At 39.4% G+C, this 21,168-nt stretch overlaps 6 protein-coding genes across 7 annotated transcripts; 2 read left to right on the top strand and 4 right to left on the bottom strand.

Moving 5' to 3' along the window:
- The first annotated feature begins 128 nt into the window (after positions 1 to 128).
- LOC110853979 (transcriptional regulator ATRX homolog) lies at positions 129 to 3,124 on the top strand. 2 transcript variants are annotated; one of them, XM_022102357.2, is made up of 4 exons: positions 129 to 309; positions 472 to 805; positions 1,220 to 2,186; positions 2,277 to 3,124. In XM_022102357.2, exons 2-4 carry the CDS (start codon positions 517 to 519, stop codon positions 2,731 to 2,733), a joined length of 1,713 nt encoding a protein of 570 aa, XP_021958049.1. In that variant the 5' UTR covers positions 129 to 309; positions 472 to 516; the 3' UTR covers positions 2,734 to 3,124. The 2 variants fall into 2 exon arrangements, with proteins under 2 accessions (XP_021958049.1, XP_035710759.1); XM_035854866.1 differs by having other exon boundaries at positions 477 to 805.
- Positions 2,729 to 6,085, bottom strand: LOC118436543 (fibrillin-1-like). Its single transcript, XM_035854868.1, has 5 exons — positions 5,208 to 6,085; positions 4,829 to 5,148; positions 4,589 to 4,749; positions 3,344 to 4,517; positions 2,729 to 3,277 (listed from the first exon to the last, which is right to left on the bottom strand). The coding sequence occupies exons 1-4, from the start codon at positions 5,781 to 5,783 to the stop codon at positions 4,201 to 4,203; spliced, it is 1,374 nt and encodes a 457-aa protein (XP_035710761.1). The 5' UTR covers positions 5,784 to 6,085; the 3' UTR covers positions 2,729 to 3,277; positions 3,344 to 4,200.
- On the bottom strand, positions 3,116 to 3,745 carry LOC110853980 (phospholipase A and acyltransferase 2). The gene is made up of 2 exons (XM_022102359.2): positions 3,344 to 3,745; positions 3,116 to 3,277 (listed from the first exon to the last, which is right to left on the bottom strand). The coding sequence occupies exons 1-2, from the start codon at positions 3,743 to 3,745 to the stop codon at positions 3,116 to 3,118; spliced, it is 564 nt and encodes a 187-aa protein (XP_021958051.1).
- A 295-nt stretch (positions 6,086 to 6,380) lies between the features above and the next one.
- Positions 6,381 to 9,376, bottom strand: LOC110853742 (esterase E4). The gene is made up of 10 exons (XM_022102060.2): positions 8,642 to 9,376; positions 8,420 to 8,563; positions 8,196 to 8,349; positions 8,056 to 8,129; positions 7,875 to 7,986; positions 7,460 to 7,807; positions 7,172 to 7,385; positions 6,973 to 7,106; positions 6,786 to 6,915; positions 6,381 to 6,709 (listed from the first exon to the last, which is right to left on the bottom strand). Exons 1-10 carry the CDS (start codon positions 9,242 to 9,244, stop codon positions 6,466 to 6,468), a joined length of 2,157 nt encoding a protein of 718 aa, XP_021957752.1. The 5' UTR covers positions 9,245 to 9,376; the 3' UTR covers positions 6,381 to 6,465.
- A 1,466-nt stretch (positions 9,377 to 10,842) lies between these two features.
- Positions 10,843 to 12,728, top strand: LOC110853743 (protein limb expression 1 homolog). Its single transcript, XM_022102061.2, has 5 exons — positions 10,843 to 11,405; positions 11,477 to 11,597; positions 11,660 to 11,705; positions 11,785 to 12,187; positions 12,274 to 12,728. The coding sequence occupies exons 1-5, from the start codon at positions 11,129 to 11,131 to the stop codon at positions 12,399 to 12,401; spliced, it is 975 nt and encodes a 324-aa protein (XP_021957753.1). The 5' UTR covers positions 10,843 to 11,128; the 3' UTR covers positions 12,402 to 12,728.
- Positions 12,729 to 12,798: 70 nt separating this feature from the next.
- Positions 12,799 to 19,871, bottom strand: LOC110853745 (probable serine/threonine-protein kinase DDB_G0282963). The gene is made up of 4 exons (XM_022102062.2): positions 18,409 to 19,871; positions 17,733 to 18,028; positions 17,174 to 17,651; positions 12,799 to 13,331 (listed from the first exon to the last, which is right to left on the bottom strand). The coding sequence occupies exons 1-4, from the start codon at positions 19,869 to 19,871 to the stop codon at positions 12,989 to 12,991; spliced, it is 2,580 nt and encodes an 859-aa protein (XP_021957754.2). The 3' UTR covers positions 12,799 to 12,988.
- Between the last annotated feature and the right edge of the window lie 1,297 nt (positions 19,872 to 21,168).

The raw sequence follows: 21,168 nt of genomic DNA on the forward strand, positions 1-21,168 counted from the left end.
TCCCCAGAAATCCCAATCCTCATTTTATTTAATAGTCTCATATTTCCAATTCTTATTTTTGTCTCAATTTCCTAATTCTCAATTCCCAATCAGACAAACATGAAAACAAACTCAAACCGCTCCAATGCACTTCACCGCGGAGAGCATTGAGAAACTTAAATTGCAGCACGAAATCGTGTTACATGAGTAAAAATAATGGATTTGTAGTTAAAAATTAATTAGTTAGTAGTGCATTAAATTAAAATTGCAATTACCTCTGGCCGGAGGTAGTTGTGGTCATAAACTTCACCCTAATAAACTTTGATGAAGGTAAGGTTGACTTGCTAATTTGATTCTTTAAAGTTTGCTGTAAACTGTGCAAACTTTAAAGAATCAATCAATCAAGACACAGTTTTATCACTGTGAAACGAAACAGTTCACAGTTGTATTGTATTACTATTTACTTTTGTTATATATTTCCTATTTGCACAGACAAGTTAGCATCCTCGGGTCGAAGTAGGTCAGATTTGGCGAAACATGCCTCCAATTTCGCCCAAAAGGATAAAACGAGAACCACTTGCTACGACATATTCACCAGCAAAGGAATCATCATCATCTGCTGTCGCTGGAACTTCGTCCAGAAGTTCTCTTCCTCCTCAGCCTAATGGAAAACCGATTGTTAAACCTGAACCGGTTTCGGACAAAGATGAGGAGAACGACGAAGAACTTCCAGCACCCGACCCGAATAATCCAAAAAAATTTAGAAGAATTCGTTCTCCAGACTCCGATGATGATGACGAATACGTTCCACTTGTTTCAAGACCAGGTGAGTTAATGGTGCAATTTACTTAAGTACTACGGTGCTAAGTCAAGTTCTAACTTCCTAGTCTTTCTAATGCGCTTCTGTGAAGTGTATTACATTTATTCGTTATGTAAGATTACAGGCGGATTAAATTTACCAAAAACGCAGAGTGAGGGGAGCTGAAATTGGTAGATGATAAGTGGTACGCCGTATTCTATATGTAAATTCGACGAGTGGGCAAGGTGAGTAGACTTTAATCCACAATTAATTGTCCACTGGCGAATTTATTATAGAATACGGCGTCGGGTGTACTACTTACTTTCCACTAATTTTAGCTCGTTTCTCACTCCTGCGTTGTTTGTAGTTTAATCCGCAGGTAGTCTTACATAAATCCACTGTATAATTAATCTTTATTATTTGTGTATCTTATTTATTTAGTGCCAGACAGCTCCGACGAAGAGACAGAGAGCTCGTCAGCAGAGTCAGAAGAATCACCTAAAGCTAAATTTCAGAGAGAATCACCAAAAAGAAGGGGGGTCAGAACTCGTCGTCAAAGAGCTAAGGAAAAACACGAGTCAGACGAAGTAGAGAGTGAATCTTCTGAAACTAAATCCCTTGACGGATTTATAGTCGGTGACGATGAAGATCCCAGCGATCCTGAAGATGAAGAATGTGAATCTATTAAGAAAAAAAAGTCAAAAAAGAAATCCAAGATGCGATCAAAAAAGTTAAACAGGAGGAGACGACCAAGAAGAAAACGTGCTACCTCCCCATCAAGCTCCGATACGGAGGATGAATCTTTCAATAATGGGATGAAATCTAAATCACAATCTCCGAGATCACCAAAAAAACGATTTACAAAGACTAGACGCAAATCGGAATCTTCATCCACGGAATCGTCATCCGCATCTCCTCGTCGACGCGACCTGGGAAATGATGTAATTTCGGAGTTGCGTAGTATTATCCCAACGTGTACAGGGGTTACGACTAAACGAAGAAAACGAAACCGTTCTAGTGGTGCATACGTTCATGGGGATGAATCTCATGATGAAACTAAAGATGCAGGAGGGTCAGACGACAGTTTCATTGATGACAACATTAAATATGCTCCTGGGATTTTAGAGTCTTCCGGTACCTCTGATGAAGACGCTGTCGAGGAACATCCGTCAATTTTAGATGAACCAGGATCATCGTCATGCCTTGAAGTTCCTACTTCCTCTTCGTCCCCAGAGGACGAAGACGATGCCAGATCTGAAAAGAGTGAAAGCAGCAGTGGAGATGATCGTCGTCGCAAAGCTTTTGACAACATATTAAAGAAAGCCAAAGAAGAAATATGTGACCTTTGCAAATCTCTGGGCGATGCTGACTTCAGACGTCGGAATGGTTATGTTGATGCCGATAAATGGTAAGTACATTACAATTTATACATTACATTTAAATAATATACTTCTCATTGATTAAACTGATGTAAAACTGTGCCGTTTTTACCTTGCAGGTGCCAATGTGGCCTGTGCAAAGTAGTCAGTCCTAAAATGAGTAACTACGACCGAGTTTGTTGCAAAGAACCTTCCAATATTAAAGAATTCTTCGTGAAGGAAAAAATGGGAGGTCGTGGTAAATGTATCACTGATCATCCCAGGTTCAACATGAAGGTTTTGCAGTGCGAAGCCCTTCTCAAACATTCAAATAGAAAGGGTGAAAAGGAGAAATTACGGGAAGAATTTCGTCATTGCACAGACAAACAAAAAGTGTCAAAATGCAAGGATGCCTTCCTTCAGTGGATATTCGAACATGTTAAAGAAGGCAATTCAAACCTTGTTCCTGCCTGCGTGGGTGCAAAAATTAGACAAAGGTGCGTCCCAAATGCTGGGCCTTTATACTTTGAGACTTTCAAGGTTAACAAAATTTGCCAATATGGGAAACATTGCACAAATGCGAAAATGCATGTCTAGAAAAATACGAAGTAGCACTGTCAAGTCGACAGTGTCGATCATATTTTATTATATTGAACCTAATAGTAGACTGAAAATATTTATAAATCAAGTAATCTCAGGGTACGATTGCTGAGCATCATACAAATATTTTTATATAAAAAATGTTGTCATTATATTAATTTAGTTTGTGTTGTGATATGTAACTTTCATAATTGACGCACGTATACTATCGAATCGATGAAATATTTAGATAAAATATGTCATTTAAAATATTTAATTAACTATGATAACATTTAACATTATGTATGTTGTAAACCGTTACAGGAATTTAGTTTAGTTTATACACACCGAGATAATGATACGCTACGTTATCATTAATAAACGCTTTCTAGCAATCATGTCAATTGAATTGGTTTGCTGCCCGTGTTCGGTTTCCAGATTCGTAGGCCCGTTCTGCATTTCCTTGTTTCCACTCTAGGAACTTTTTTTCACCTAATGCAACACCACCAACTACGCCACAGATAATCGCAATCGTGTCCATGAGACTTGACTTGGAATCAATCTGCAAAACAGGCCCATCATTATTCGAAACACGCATAAGAATTGAAATCATACGTCTCGTACTAACCTGATGACAAAAAGCATCTCCATATCGGCAACTGGTCGCGAAAAATTCGCAATTGTCACTCAAAAGTCCGTACGGAGTTTCATGTCCGACGTAACTTTTCGCATTGGCCACGACCACTTCGGGTGGTAAGGCCTGCAGTCCCTTCTTCTTAGCTTCATTTGCATGATTATTGATCCTACACTTGTCCCCACCACACACTTTTAGTAAGCGTTCCTCCTTGATCTCGGCCGAATTTCCTAGTCCCTTACATTCCAAGAAGACGTGAATGACGCTCCCGTTACCGATGTAGACTGCCCAGTGCGCGTAACCCAGTCTGGAGAATTCGATGAGGTCACCGGGTCGCGCGATGGCGGCGATGGATTCCGCCGTCCCCCAAGCACTCAGGTCAGATGATGATGACATGACGGACAACAATCGTAATTTCTACGATACCAGTTAATTAAAGTGAGAAAATGTTGCTTATTGATTGACAAACTGGTGTAGAAAGAAGGATTCACTTTCAACCTAGCCCATTACATTTTTCCTCCAACCGAAAAATTTTTCAATAAAAATAAACTTGTGTGAACAAAAGTAACAAGATATTACAAAATATTGTAGTTGACTGAGTTACTGTTGAACTGAACGAATAATATTGACTAATGTACACTCTGCACAAAATTTGTCTTAACGCAAAATGCGTTCAACAGCTTGAATATGGGATTTGATGGTGCAGCTATTTCGCATTTAGCAGTAGAGATCATAATAATAACTCGTGGGCGTAGTTTCAGTTCCAGTTCCAGTAGTGCAACTGATGTTTATGCAATTGCGTACTTTATCATGTTAAATATTGTTATTTTATCTGGCCTGGTTTATTATCATCACTCTTCTGAACGGACACAATTCCTCCTGTTTCTTGACGGTTTGAAGCGTAGCATTTCCATGACCTCTGTGAATCCTAGCTTATTGTCGTCACCTCTCGTGATGATATCACTGATTTTATTGTCCTCACTCTCCTCCGGCATTGGACACTGACATCGAAATTCTCCCAAGCTTTTGTATTCCCAACAGCGACTAATTCCTGCACAGCTGGACAGGTCAAAAAGGTCGAGGTCACAGCGTCCACCCACCAAAGAGACGCACTTCCCACGATCCATGTCCCAAAACATTTCTCGAGGCCGAGCACATTCGTAGACTCCTTTAGAATTATACATATGCAATGTTCTAGTAAATTCAAACTACAATTAATTAGTTGCATTGCTTAATTACCTTGAATGCATGTCAGTTTCTGTTGTTTTAATTGATCCCTGAGTCGATTATTTTGTGGAAAAAATTTCCCACAGACTTCTTCATGAAAACGGGAAGTGCACCGAAACTGATCTTTTTTAGCTCCTCCCTTATTAATGAGCCCTTGCAGCTCAAAGCCATCCCTGCATTTTGGACGGTAATTAATCTTATTTGCATATTCTGCATGTTAAAAATAATGGTTAAGTCAAAAACGACACTCACCTGCATTTGCACATTGGAAGTTCCAACCTAGTTTCGCAGTACGCCGTGGGGCCGTGACAATCCTGATCGTCCGTGCAGGGCGAATTTATCGGGGAGATGCAGAACGTGCTGAGCGGATGGGATGTTGGAAATCGGAATTGTCTCGAACCTGGGGGACAGTTACAAGTTCCACCGTCACAAATTAGTTGTGGGGTCCAGGCTGATAAGCAATTTCGGGATACGGTGCAATGATCTCCGACAGAGACGGGAGCCGTACATGCATTTTTGTTCATACGTTTGTGACGGATCTGATTTGTTCCGTTTCCCTGAAGTTCTGCTAACTGTTTAGATATGTATAAACTTTCAAAATCGATTTCTATAAAAATTATGATATTTTTACCTTATCGAAACAACTACATTCCAACCTTGCCTCGACCCATTTCGCTGTAGGTCTAAAATTCTTAAATTGACCCAACGCACATTCCACACATGTCGCATTGTGACACAGTTGACCTCTCTGGACCATGCAATCTAAATGATCTCGACACTCTTTGCCCCCTGCTTTTACCACTTTTGGCGTGCACACTGCCCCCCTCAATTCAAATAAAGGGCCACACTCACAAATCCCGGAAACTTGACCACACTCCGAATTACGAGGACATTTCCGCCTCACGTACACCGGGGAACGAGGATCCCTCTTGGAAATGGGCAGTTCCCTGCAATCATCCCCCAGTTTAACTTGCACTTTACACTTGAAGTCATCCGTGACATCGGGACGCCCGAATTTGCACGCACATCTGCCATCCCGACATACGTAACCTGTTCTTTCATCACACTGTCTATCGTAAGTGCACGGATTCGTGTAAAAGTTGGATTCAGAATTTGCCAAATCATTTGAAAAATACGAATCTGCAGAAGAAAATGAGATCCAAAACGCTAACAGCACTAAACTCAACACAGTTACTAAACTTGACATTTCTGGTTGAATGTACTGATCTCTTTATTGCAAAAAAAAATAATCACTCCTCTTGGAATTGCTGTAAACTAAAGCATCTTGTCTTCTTACCTGATGCTACAGAGACACTGAAAATGACACTGCAAACAACAACAACAACATTCTACAGATATATGAGAATGGAATGAAAGTGTGTAAGTTGAGCCTTTTAATTTGTCATGGTCATGGTCGTTGCTAACTCGTTGGTGGTCTGGTCAGACCTTCCAAACCAAACCACAAGGGAACGAGCAGAAGTGCTAATCTAGGTTTTTGACGCGATATAATTATGATCAGCATGTGAAGAACTTTACATATTATTATTATTATTTGTACTACGAATACGTATGCATATATACATTCTGACCATTTAATGACGTCGTAACAAAAACATGAGTAAAGAGATCTCGTATTGATATTGATTGTATACAAGGCATTGCGTATGCACATGTAAAGTTACACATTCTTCTTACCTGACTTGAATGGACAAGGTCATAGAGAGCACGAGCCATAAATTACATATTTATGGCTACTTAGGCAGGGATTCTTTGTAAATAATAACAAGGAATTGCCACACATATATAGCTTTGTTGTCAGCAGTCTCATTTTATTCGAATGTTACGTCAGATTTTAAAATGTGTATGTTTTCTTCAGAATCTATTACTACTCATTCTACCAACTCTTGCTGCTCATCCGTGTCGTCTTGCATCATTTCTTGCGTGTCTAACGCTGTAACGACTGCGGAAGAATTGTACAAAATTTCAAAGGGAAACGAATCCCAGAATGCGAGACGTTCTGAAAATGGTTCGATGAGTTTGGGAACATCGTCCAAATTATACCAGACCGTTCCGTTCCCAGCAGAGTCAACTTTCGGCCATGCGGTACCATTTGTGTCAGGATTTACGGGAGCTCTGAAAAGGAAAATTAGCAGGGTTTTTGTCATAATTATAATCACCTCAAAGCAATTAGTTTAGTGTAATTATTTACCCCGTGTCTGCAAATGAGACGAGATATTTGACAAACATTTTAGAAAACTCGGCCCACGGCGAGTCGAGAGGGATGTAGGGGTAGCGTGGTCTTGAAAATACGTATTGGACTTCGTCAGCGTGTGACACACCTGCAATTATTTCCCAATTTCTTAATAAGTCGCTGACAAATGACGACTAAATATTACCGTATGGTGGGTCAAAATATGGGAGAACGGACGCCGCAAAGCTTACATTGGCCTCTTTTGTGAGATAGTACCAATATACGTCGCTGGTTTGAGAATGCTTTAATCCCGACGTTTTTGTAGGATGGTAGTAAAATCTTTAAAAAATAAGAAATATTATGTACCATGAAAATAACTATAAATTATTTATAAATTAATTAACCTGTCTGATATCAAATTGGTCAAATTAAACCTCGTCTCAGAACCTTTGCTGATTGTTTTGTTTCCAAAATAAAACTCTCGCACTTTGTGGACGATATCTTTAACTTCGCTGTCATTAACTTCCTCTTGCCACTCCTCGAGTCCCAATAAGTCGGCAGCGACGACGTCAAAATTATTGTTGAGCTCGGTGACGGCATTTTCATTTAGTAAAAGTGCTGTGATAAAGGCAAAGTTATGATTTATCTTAGCCGGAAGACCATAATTTTTTATGTGTATACGATAAACTCACTGTAAGACTGGAGAATCGCCTCGGCGCTATTAACGCCAACCAACCATGGGACCGCATTGGCTTTTCCTTGCATTAAAAGGTTGTTTGGACTGTCGGGAAAGAAAACGTTGGTGAGGTCACCGTCCTCCGGAATGGTTTCAATGGAGGGACCAAAGTCTGGTTGGAACATGGCAATGTCGTGATAAGATACGTTTCGCAGGCAGGAAACCAACTCTTCTGAATCATCGACATTTGTGCAGTTTAGAGCTTCTCCCAAATCTACTGCAGTGTCGCGAGGTTGAAGGTTAAATGATTGACCACCCGGCATTAGCATTGTTCCACTGAACGAAATCACGCCAGACATCAGACCTAAGGTTCCAATTGGAAAGTTTATTGGTCAAAATGCCATGTATTTTTAGATGTAAAAGTACAGTACCGTTGGACATTGGGGAAAGTAAGTGAGCATGAGCGCACATGGCTCCAGAAGAAGATCCAAAAGCGACCACTTTGGCTGGATCTCCGCCAAAATCAGCTATATTGTCTTTCACCTAAAGAGACAAATTAATTAGTGAGTGAGGTAGCTCTCGAGGTAAGGATGATGAACTTCAAATATGCACCCATTTCAGAGCTTGAGCTTGATCTTTCAGCCCCATGTTGCCAGTTACGGTTAAATCTCCAGTATTTAAGAATCCTGAAATGTAAATTTAAAGAGTTGGAGAAAGTTGTTAAACGAATCACATCAGTTGATTTAATGTACCCAATGCCCCCACACGAGACTCAACAATAACCAATACGACATCTTCATCCATGAAGTAGTCCACGTTGAAGTCATTCGCCGTTCCGTGCATGAAACCTCCTCCAAAGAAGTAAGCAATCACGGGATATTTTACTCGACTAAATAATCGTGGAATCTATAAAATAATATTTAGTAAATATGTATGCCTTTAAATACTAGTCCAGTTTTTGCGGTGGGAGGCAAACCTTGGGGGTAAAAATATTAGTGTGTAGACAATCTTCAGTCCCTTCTACGTCAACGTCTGGATTGTAACGACTTCTTTGGACGCACATTGTCCCCTTAACTGTCGCGTCTCGAGTTCCTGTCCACGACAGGGCTGGTTGTGGGGGCTAAATACATACACAAATGAATCGTGTCAATTTTGCTGTAGCAGGAGATGCAAACAAAATATTGCATTTTGTATTCACCTTAAATCGAAGGTCACCAGTTGGTGGCTGTCCGTACGGGACGTTATAAAATCCAAAGTATTCCCGTCCTCCCCTTGAAGTAAAATTCGTCCCTTTCAATCTCCCCAAACTGGTTCGTACCGTGGGAGCAGAGGAGCGTCCCCTTCTGAAAATGTCAAAAATTCCTCCTCGACCGGTTGTCGTAGTTGGTTCGGGAGTAGTTTCCTCGTCCTCCTCAATCAGTCCGGTGTCATCAGTGGCATCAGGAACTGGTGGATCTTCCCGTGGTGGGGGCGGATCTGCGGGTGACTCCACTCCACTCACTTCTGGTACTTCTGCTGGTGGATTTCCCGTCTCATCTGCCACCCCTGCACCATTGTCCGCATTCTCGACGGCATCACCACCAGCAGGGGCAGCTTGTCGAAGTACAGTGACCTCCTGGCTAGTCGACGTCGACACGGTGATAACAGCATACACACAAATTCCAGCAACCAGGCAAAACGCACCCACGCCAGCGATCCAATTTTTGTTTATTCTGACGTTGAGACCCCATGGACCACGAGTATAGGGATCTGGCCTTTTATGCGATAAAATTGCGTCCTTCTCAGTGAATTCTGACTCCATTTTTTATGGAGATTTGTTGTTTCACATGCAAATTAAAATTTATGCTAATCGTACCAAAGCAAAATTGAATTTTAGTCAGGATATATGAACACGCAGGTAATTGATCTCTTTGATTGAAAGACTCACGCAGTCACAAGGTGTGGGAATTATTTTTTTTTACGGATATCATTCTCATATAAACATGATATATGCGCTTATCTGTGACAGATAACATTGTTCAACTACACAAGTGTGGTGCAGTATTAAAATTTACTTTTTTGTGGTAAACATCACAGTATCCTCATTCTCACATGACCACATCGCATCATGAATTGTAAGTTTATAATGCCGATTAGAGATTATTGTTTACTACTACTGGGCATTTAAATAATTAATTGAGATTTTGTTTTTAATGGGCTTCATGAGACAAAAGAAATTTCATTTAATTTTTACATACATGAAGTGGTCAAGTGGTCAAAATATTTCACACCTTCTTAGCAATTTCACACATCAGCGAAAAAAAGCATTTCTCAAATTATTTCCAACCTGAATGGATTTATGGGTTTTAAATACATACTCAGAAAAGTCATGTACTGCACATATTTACATGTTTAAAAGTAGTATGTACATATGTCCGAGGTGCCTGTAACTAATGGACTGTGTGACATCCATCCACTTAAAGAAAGACTTTCAGTCTCAGCAAGAAGGGACATTTCCTTATACACACCACTCCATTCTGGAATTGGCTTTTCGGCTCAAGTGGATTAGCAGTTATGAAACATTACTATTGAGAATAAATGGTGCATGCTTGGTTGGAGGTGTATTAAGGCGTAAAGCTACTAAAACAGCTTATTATATTGTTATGAAGAGGTAAATCACACTGAAAGGACGGACGCACTCACTGCAGTAGAGACCCTACAACTCCCAAAGGTATTTATGTCGAGAGATTTAGTGAGCATTATGTCTCATAAATGTCCTCGCTGAGATGAATGCAGGTTCATAAAAAGGACTCAAAATTAGAGGGTTCCTTCCTACGATTGGATTCATGCAGACTAAAAATTTTGCTTTAGAACCTACTTGACTTATGCATTTCATGGCACGTTATTGTCTCCTCTTCTCTGTTATGATATGACTTATTACCACCATCGCTGCATGCTCGGTTTGCTTTATGAAAGTAAAATGCATACGCTTACATATTGCCAAAGTATAAGGAAAGGTAAGTATACACCTTTTCTCCACCAAATCAAGTGCACCTCTGAACAACTTTTTTATGACAGAGTTCACGGTAGATCAAGCCCGCAGGGAAATCACCCACAACCACCAAAGCCAAAATCTACCTTATACTTATTTTACTGCACCACTGCTTCAGACTATCACCAGACTGCAATTATGCTATTACACCTTAATTCAAGTGCATCCAAGCGTTCTGTGAGGGGAGAGTGTCGCTATTTTGATACATGATTAAGTTTTATGGGTCAAAATTTCCAGATTATCGGGATTTTGAATCGTTTCATGAAAAAGTTCCATTTTGCGGAGAGTATGAAATTAATGAAAAATCGGTGTGCATGACGCCCACCCAGTTTACAAGGAGGATCCGTCTTCTCATTCTTTATCATATCTTGGAGAGATCCTCCTGATCAGACCATAATCAGGAACCGGACGAGACAGGTACACGAAAAAATGTAACAGTAGATCGATTCAGTCCTCCTTTCAACCGTGGAAAGAAAACATAAGTCGTCAGTCATACCTAAATTTCATCTCTTCATTTACAAAATTTTAACCCGAAACGATATAAAGTTCTGAGAAAAGAATGAACCTTCTTCCTCCTGTGTGGCCCCTGTTTCATTAATTGGAGCAGCAGATTTACATAAATATTTACATAAAAAACATCGAATTTGTACACAAATGATGGGGCGCAGCAGCACGCCAGAGTCGTCCATGGCTCTGGGTGGGAGTAAAGAGCATTTGAGCAGTGGGAGCGGTGTGCACAATAATTTGAACCACAACCACAACCACTCCCACCATAAATATCACTCGCATCAGGTGAAACACAAACAGCAGAGTCAGCAGCCCAGTCCGGGATGCAGTAGTGGGAGCGTGGTTGGTGGCGGTGGAGGTGGTCACTCCAACAACGCGTTCGTCCAAGGGTTGCAATTTCTTCCGCCGGCGTATAACAACAGAGGTAAGGATTTAGTCTAAATTCCTGGATATTTTGCTTCAAAATCGATAAAACAATTGTTTCCTTTCTTATAGTAAATGTTGTGGAGGCGCTGCAAGAATTTTGGACTAATAAACTGGTCAAGGACGGACAAGAACCTTCCACGGAGGCGTGTGTCATTTATGAATCCGTTCCATCCCAAAATCCACCTTATACGTAATGCGACATAAGTAAATATGTGACTAAATACAATTACGAATTTATCAATTTATTTTTAGCTGTTACGTCACACTTCCCGGGGGCAGTTGTTTCGGAACATTTCAGGTATTTATTCTAATAAGCATCGAAATTGCGTACGGAAATGTTTTCCAGAATTAATTTTTTTTGAAATATTTAATTTCAGAAATGTATGACCAAAGCGGACGCACGGAGATCCGCGTGCAAACTCGCCTTGATGAATTCCCTCTACAACGAGCATCATCCTGCCCGTTGCATAACGGATTCCTTCATCTCGCAAGCCATCCAGGATGCGAAACAATCCTCCGGGGGCGGCGAGGACGAAGGCATCGCGGCATTTCGACTCATGCTCGAAACCTCGAAGGGAAAGTCGATGCTGCACTTTCAAGAAATGATGACCGTGTTTCAACTCCTCCATTGGAACGGAAGTTTGAGAGCGATGCGAGAAAGGAATTGTTCCAGACAGGAAGTTATCGAGCATTATTCCTCCAGAAAAATTGACGATACGATGAGACGCCAAATGAGTTTGGATTGGGTGGCGAGGGAACAACTTCAACCGGGAACGACGCGTATGAAATACATAATTTCTAACAATTTTACTTAGGAAATTAAAAAAAAAACTGAAATATTTTATGAAAATTTATATTTTTTCCAGTTCTCGAGCTGTCCGAGGCGGAACGGGAGCTCGACGAGTGTCGAAGTATGGGAAGAGAGCTAAGATTTCTCAAAGAAAAGCGAGACATTCTTCTCCTAGCTCAAAATCAGTTACATTCTGGTGCTTAATAAAAGTAGATAACTACTTATCGTTCGTACTAATTTTATAGATGGGAATATATTATTACATTACTTATTAAAATTACGGATTCAATCCGTAATTATTAAAATTAAGTTACGGATTCAATCAGTATTTTTAATTTTATGGAAAAGTAGACCTTGTATAAAAGAAAGAGCTTATTTATCATGCATCAGTACTAAATATCGGGCTTTTTTATGGGTAGCTACATAGCAGCTAATATTGCGATGTTTTTGATAACTTTTAATATTTTGTACCTTCTATTGTTTTTTTTTGTAGAACGAATAATAAAACTGATATGCGGATAAAAAGAACTACTTATTGAAAAAAACGAAGCTGGGAAAAATAATTTCAAACACAAACTTTCAAACCATAATTATTACCGTGCAGTATAAAATGACAATGCAAAAAATTGTTGCTTCCTCCAAGCAGGAAAAAACTTTATTTACTTACGTATATACTCGTATATATCACAATGTCTTTGAAAACTTTTTTTCAAAAATACATAAAATTGTAGTAGGATTACGAAATAACGCTTGAAATGACGCATTCATAATAAATATTTACATAAACATAATTACATCTTATGTTCCGCAAGTTTTTTAGTACTTTCCTTAATATTGTTGGGACTTGGGGTGAAAAGTTGTTGATCTTCGCCCGAGGAAGAATTCGTCAAGGGCGGCTTTCCTTTAGGACCTTTGTTACCATTACTGACTTCATTCTTCTTGATGTATCTCGGTCTTCTCATTTGCATTTGTCCGATCATCGGAGACCCGTTCGAGTACGGTTTCTTGTCAAAGCTGTCGTGTTGATGGGGCAGATTGCCGATGGATTTTTGCAACTTGGTCGGCGACATGATACCCATTAGTCCGCCGATCGTGTTTTGAAACGCGTGTCCATTTCCTTTGGGAAGTGATCCGCTATGAAAGGGTAAAAAAAATCGTGAGATAAATAATCGTGAAATCATGAAACTGGGACAAAATTCAGTTTACAAAAATATGTACCCTCTATTTAGAAAAGTAATTAAATTGAAATATGTACGTACTAAAATATGCAAATGCTATATAAAAAATGTACCACATTTCAATTTAAGTTTGAAAATAAAATGGATGGATAAATAAATGTCATATCTTTAAAATCAACCCTGTTCTACCCTCTCATTCATCCACAATGTTATTAAAGTTTGTTGTATATTTGCATTCAGTTCAATTGGTTCCAATTTCTGTGAAGGGTAGTAATTATCGGGCTTCAACAAAAGTGTAAATCGATATACCTGATTTTTCACCCTGAAAAGCTACGTATAACCTACATTACGTATATGAATACTCGTATATGTAACGCTAAAGTGCATTTTTTGTATCAATTTTTGGGCAAATTGTAATCTTAAGGTGCGCATTTTAATCTTCATGTTTGTTTAGTAATGTACATAAAAATATTGCGTTTCTCGATTCCGAACATTTTTCTTCAGGTGCTCACCCACCACATGAATTTGTAGCACATGCACGCAAATTATTAGTGCGAGAAGGACGCTTAAAGGATACGTTGCGTATATGTCTCCTCACACAATCAAATGTCCGATTGGTTTATGCACATATTTTAGGACGACTGACTGCCTGTTCATTACGAGGAGTGAGAGTAGGACTACTGCTGGCTGTGTAATGGGCAATAAGGTGGTTTTGACGGAAATCGATTTGATGGGAAAGTGATCAATTATGCAAAGTTTGTATGTGCTGTCTTCTTCCTTCATATGTACAATTTTGCCACCACACACCACACACGCAGAGTCCACCTCAAAGCAAAACTATATGAACAACTATTTGATTATTGTTCGAAAAGTGTTTGGCAATTCTAGATATCTCATTTTGCGGGAGGACATATCTATCCGAGTGGATTGGTTTGTTCATTTCGTGAGAAAATGAATCATGTGTCTCGTGATTCATCCGAAAATAAGTAAGTATGTCGCAGATATCGATACATACGTGGTTTGGAAAGTCGGAAAGTCGGATGGTGTCGATGGGAAAAGGTTCAAAAGTTTTAATTAAAATGTCCAAAATTTGGTCAGGATAACGAACGATTCTTGTCAAAATTGCTGTTATTATTAAGCACATATGAGCTGATTTAGTTTTGAAATTATATTTTCATTCGGAATAAGAAAGTTTAATTTGTGTATGTATCTTTATCTGTATTTCTGTAACCTTTGATCAAGGTGTCGTGTCATTGTCATGTGCCACTAGGATTCATGGCCAAGTTATTGTCACTTAATTGGTCGAGATAATGAGAAAATTGCATTAATGTTAAATCAAGAGGGAACGCGATACATTACATGTTTGCATAATTACTTTGTATTGATACGAAGGAGGGCATACCTATTTATTTATTCACCAATTTCTGGAAGTGCCTGAATTGAAATGGTTAATTTCGAATGAAGAAACTTGTAAATTTTGAAACAATTTACGGAGAACGTATTTACGATTGTATGAGTGAAACTAGAGATAAAAATTTGCTCAAAATTTCATGAATTCTGATGAAATGTGATGAATACATACATAAAATTCGGTCCATCTCCACCCATATTTATTACCACTGGAGGTTTTTACGCTCATAATTATGGTCCGATTACATCACTACACAATACGTACACGCATCTTCAATTTGCCCGATTAATGCGACATCCACATTATTATGTATGCAGCCGAAGCAATTAAGAGATTCATCGCCGACCTACATCCATAATTATTGCCGTGTTTATGATCTCATTAATTAATTGAGTTATCCGGTCTGCGTCAAGTCAGCCTCACACGAGGAATGAATATGCAAACACACCTACAAGTCAACATGCAATTAATTCCCCATTTATTTTGGGGATAATTTGTGCAAATATTTGGACGATAGGAGCATGAATAATTCTGCCCTAATGTACATACCGAATCGACTTATGTATTTCCTTTGTCTGTCATTTAATGGGGGTTGGTAGGCGATTGCATAATGCACATGATACGTAAACACGCTAAAGTGGTATAACCGAACCACGATACCTATTCTCATCTGAATAATTTACTTTACAGATATCCCTACTCATTTCCTAGACCTTGAAGTTAAGGGGAAAATGAATACGTCATTCTCATTTGGCAGAAGAAAGTATCACCTATTTTAGTAAATACACTGATTATTATTGTGCTGCGGACTTTCTATCGAGAACTCGTCCTGCATGTGGACAATCACCACGGGACGAGTTGACGGGGCCGATTAGCCTGCTCAATCGGAGCACAATTAAATAATCGATATGTTACTATTGAAAAGGAATATTTAGAAGAATATACATTTCTCGATACAGTAATGTAAAACTGTCCTGTTGCAAATGAAGCTATGCAGTGACGGCGGAAGGTGGGGGACATGGGGGTCATTAGCCAGGGGGAGGAGGGCGTTATTAATATGGGCAAAATATTAGATATTTTGCTGAATTTCTGGGGGAACAATGTCCCCATGTCCCCCTGCTTCCGCCGCCAATGTATGGATGGATGGATGGAAAACCTGTAAAATAACTTTCACCACTTCATCATCCTTTAGTATCCCTCCCTGTCCCCGTTTGACATGTCAAATCGCAAATCGGGTAATTAAACCGCAATCAATCCGACCTTCATTTTTCCTAATCAGAAAACTTGATAAGTATGAAATAGTAAATTCCAGAAATTTAATTACGACACGCACAAAATTCACAGAAACTGGGACCAAAAAGTGAATTGAAAGCAAATTAGTGTACCCGATTCTCATATTTATGTACAAATACCTACCTAGAGACCGACATTCTTTTCTTTTGCCCGTTTGTAACGTATGTATTATATCATGTGATGTTATGTGATGTTATGTATGTGCGGACAAACAAGTGCTTTCAATAACTGGGGGAATATGTGGGGAAGTATCTGGTGAATTAAATTTTAATGACCCCTTTCCAAACTCGAATCGATAAAATCTTTACCAATTTGGAGCATTCTTCTTTTCTATTCTATTTTCGCTTTCCTGTATGCCCACCACCAACTCAAACTCGAACTAAAACCAACAATTATAATCTATTCAGCAGACTATTGTATTGTGTATTTGATAAAACTTGTCCAATTCGACAACTTTATCTGAAAGACGGCCTAGATTGAAGTTTCATACATTCGGTAAAAATTAAACCGAGTATAATGCGAGGAGTGGATTTGATGATACTCTTATGAGAAACTTTTATGTATGTACAATAGCCAGGAAATTGTCAACTCCTTCAAACCAAACATGACAATAGGATGGATGGAGAAGGATTTTCTTATGGATTTTTCTCTTCAGATTAAGAATAAGGTCATAGGTTAAAGTATTTACGGTAAAAAAAATGTGCAAAAAGTTAACAAAATAAAATGCTTGGAAGATTGAAAATACAATGGAGCGTATGCCCCCCGATTTTTACTAAATTAGTGACAATCCATCAAAAATTCAATTAACATTAAATTAGTGAAAGACACGATCTACCAATGCGCACGTTTGGCAAAGATATTTGCATCCGAGGAGGAGAAAGCGCGCAGTAAATTTGGATAGTGCGAAATTTGTAAACTTTTAGGCCCGCTTTCTCTTTTTTTGATGCAAATATCTCCGAAAAACGTACCCATTGGGAAATCGCGTCTTTTGCAAACATTAAAATAAATTTGTGATCAATTGATACTAATTTAATCAAAATTTAAGAGCATACGCTGTGAGATTTCCATTTTACATAAGTACAGATAAATCTTACTTCATGTAAGGTCCTTCCCCTCCCCCAACATCACCATTCATCTTCTTTACACCATTATTATTACTGATTTGCTTGTCTTTTTTCATATTATTCCACTTTTTATTTCTCACTTTCTTCGCACTTTTCCCAGTTGCACTACTACTCGCCAAAGAGGTCTCATCCTTGTCTAAAAGTTTGAGCTGAGACGTCGACTTGTTGACAACCATGGCTCGATTTGCCTTACTACAATTGACACATTTTAACAAGAGGAATAAAATGAAGGCGGAAATAGCCGCGATAGCGCAGGGGATAAGAATTGCGATAAAAAGGTGATACTTTTCGAGATCATGGTTATAATAAGGGACCAAAATGGTGTCATTTCGTGCACTGTAGTAACACCCAAACTCCGTCCCGATGGTGCCATATTGGTGGTAAAATTCGCTACAGTTTACACTCGGTGGGTAGCCACACCCGTTTATGTTGATGTAAAGCGTTCCATCTGAAGTAGGAAAAAAATCATTAATTAAAAACGCATTAACTGAATTGGGTGAAAGCAGGGATGAAATTACGATTAGCTTACTTTTTGTGACCAAAATTGTACTAGAGTTGAACGCACTGTTGTTGTCATTACTATTCGTATTTTCACTATTTGTGTCACTCGTGGAGGTATTAATTTGTTCGATGCTTCTACCATTTATAAGTGGAGGAGGAGGAGGAAATGTGGAAGAAGAAGAGGAAAGAATGAGCTGTGAGTCAACATAGTATGAATATTGCACGTCGATAAAGGTACAAAGGAAAAGGTCAGCCGTACACCCGGCACGACACGATGGAAGCGAACATTCCACTGGACCTACGCCTTTGCGTAGATTCGTTGTTCTGCAAGATAAATAGTTAGACATTAAATTATGAAAATGCACTCTTAGAAAACTGAAGAAAACTCTAGAAAACTATAATAATCTTATTATTATTAAATACTCTAAGCCAGAAATCATTAGTAACCGGAGTGCATACATGACTGGTAATAACGGACATTACCGTTTAGGATTATTCCTTACTGGTAATGACAAATCTACTACTCACTAGTCAGAGACAAACTATTTACTACCAATCCGTTAAGAAGTTATTACCAAATCAGCACCAGTACGAAGTATGTATGTCACTCTACCAGATTTTTAACCGTGCAATGTCAAGTTACTTTCTCCAGGAGAAAGTTTCCAAAGGATGAAGTATAACTGAAAATTAAGCCTTAAACTCACATGCAATTAACCGGATGAAGTGAAAACTCTGCCTCCAGTCCGTACAAGATAGGATCCACGACGAGAGGAAAGACAAAGAGAAGGGAAGAGATAGAAAGGACGAAAATTGTGCCTAAAAAGACGATCGTGACCGCCTTGAATCTCAAAAAGTAGTTTAAACACTCTGTACCACAACCCCCCTCCGACCCTCCAGTCCCCCCACCACCACCCTCCCCACCAGAGTTTTCTCCATCAGTCAAACTGTTGGAAGAAGGAGTCCTCCTCTTCCCAAAGTGGCGACCCACACCGGAATTCAAATACTTATCTGGCGACGACGACTTATCCTCACTTTCACCTTCGTCGACACGTTGTAAACTTAGCTTATCGAGACTATTTGAATTATTGTAATCACCTGTAGAAGTTTGGGGTTTGTCGTCATTATTTTTATGTATAATAAAGGTCGTCGTGTCCTCGTAGACAGGAACCATTCCGGGTTCTATGCTGTAAGGTTTCGTTATTGATTTTGACGTTGAAGGTGTCGATGAATTATTTCTAGACCGTTGCGAACTTAGTCTTTCTCTCAGAGATGAAGATGAACATGGTACGTTTTCAATATCTTCGACCGCATTGAAGTCACTATTACTTACGAAATTTGTAGTATTATTTTTACTGGATTTATTTACATCACTTTTGTTCCAAGCACCAAAACTTGCACTTCCATCCAATTTCATGTACTCCTTTTTGGAAGAGACTTCATCAAACAGTGTAACATTTTGGGAGTGAGATGATGACGCTATTTTAGAAGAAGAAGGATCATGATGATGGTGAAAGTTCTTGACGTTCGTCTCATTTTCGTCACTCGTCGTGGCGGACGAACATGACGACAGGGACGTTGAAGGTCCCAAGTCTTCGTAGTCCACCAAGTCCAAATCCTCCGTGGAGGCCAAACTCAACTTATTATTTCCGTGACCTTTTTTAGAGGAGGGTGCCATCGTGGACGAGGCGGCTGAAATGATGGGTTCAGGTTCACCCTCATTATTATTGCTGTTATTACGGTTCAGAATTTTAGGCGTTGGTGTCGTCGGAAACTTATTTTTACCCCGTTGTTTTGAAATCTTATTACTCTCGTGATTCTTGCTAAGCACACTTTTCACTCTGGCGGAAGGACTAAACCCGTTTGTAATTAGGTGAGTGTCGCTTAATAAACTTTGACCTCCTGTGTCACCACCGTTCGGAACATTGGAATTGGAACGGTTTTCTAGCTTTGGCCTCCAATCTCGCCTCCCCTTTTTCCTTGCCTTCCTATTTTGATAGTGGTGGTGCTGCTTTTTCGTGCCTGCCGAACTCGGTGGAGACGAACTGTTAGAACTTTGCGAAATATCGTTGGATCCGGATGACGTCGTGGATCCTGATTCTGACCCTGAGTTGTTCTCATCATCATCTTTCTCACCGACTTGGGACCTGGGATGGTCGAAGGGACGCATGTCGGTCAAAATCACGGGTGACGAGTCACATCACAGAATCGTTTTCACTCGAAGATCTTGATGTTACGCAAGAATACCAAGAATAATTTGGTGGATGACCTGCTCTCTCGTTCTATTTCCCCAACAATGTCTCTTTATACACAGCCTGTCTAGTTGTATTATTTTAAACATGTCAGTGCATTTTCTCCCCTATATTTTGCGAAATAAGTACTGGTTTTACCACTATTTTGGAACAAATCAAAGCCGTCGCAAATGTTTAGTATCAAGTGGACCTAGTCGTATAATTTTGCCAGATGCGAAGCGCGATAAGATGGAGGAAAGTATGGATGATAACAACGCAGGAGAAAGCAGCAGCAGAGAAAGGGAAGGGACATTTTATGGCGACCACACCACCGACATTACGCCTGGATAAATATGTATGGATGGATGGCTGTGCAGGAACTGGGATGGAATTCTGACAGGGACCGAAGCACTAGAAGAAGACGAAGGATAGGTACAAATAAGCGGTAAGGCAATGCTTCCACTTTTTGTGGGTCGGGTACTGGAGACGAATATGGGACAATTGACTCCGACAAGGAATGCAAAATGGACGGACGGATGGATAATAAAATACCTAAAGTGAGGTATAAATGCCAGTCCGGAAATTCGGGTCGTAACTTGTCGGAGTTTACAATTTGCGTTTAGATACTTTCCCCAACAAAAATTGGGTAAAGTTACGTTAGTGGAATAGCGACAGGACAGTTATTTAGCTAGTTGGATGGCTGGGTATGTATGTAAATGTGGTTAAAGTTGCTTTGCTGCCATGCACAATTCTTCTGGTATGTAACACTTGCCAGCAAAACCAATAATTCTTATTCACCCACTTTACCTTCAAACTTATTCGTCTCATCGTCAGTTAAAGAAATCGAGGAGAGGTTTCTTCTCTTAGAAAAAGAGCGACAAAACTGTTAAAAAATTAGGCATTACAAATCTTCAAATATTTATGGAGGTATTATTGAACTTGAAAAACGATATTTTTAAATACAACATTGGAGAAAGCGGAGAGTGGAGAAAGTTCCACTTTTCTTGCGACTTCCTTAAGCTTTATCGCATTGAGGTTAAAGCGGGTGCAGCATTATCGCAAACTACTGACTTTGACATCCTTCTTCACTATATTTAATTATAAATTCGCTCCGTTTGTATGTCATGGTCGTTATTGCATCCTGTATTTTTTAAAGGTGACCCATTTTGCATAATTATAAGCATTATTGTCTACTTCTACTTACCCCCAACAAATGGTGGCTCGTACACACGCATT

Source organism: Folsomia candida, unplaced genomic scaffold, assembly GCF_002217175.1.
Source record: "Folsomia candida strain VU population unplaced genomic scaffold, ASM221717v1 Fcan01_Sc009, whole genome shotgun sequence".
Lineage (NCBI taxonomy): Eukaryota > Metazoa > Arthropoda > Collembola > Entomobryomorpha > Isotomidae > Folsomia > Folsomia candida.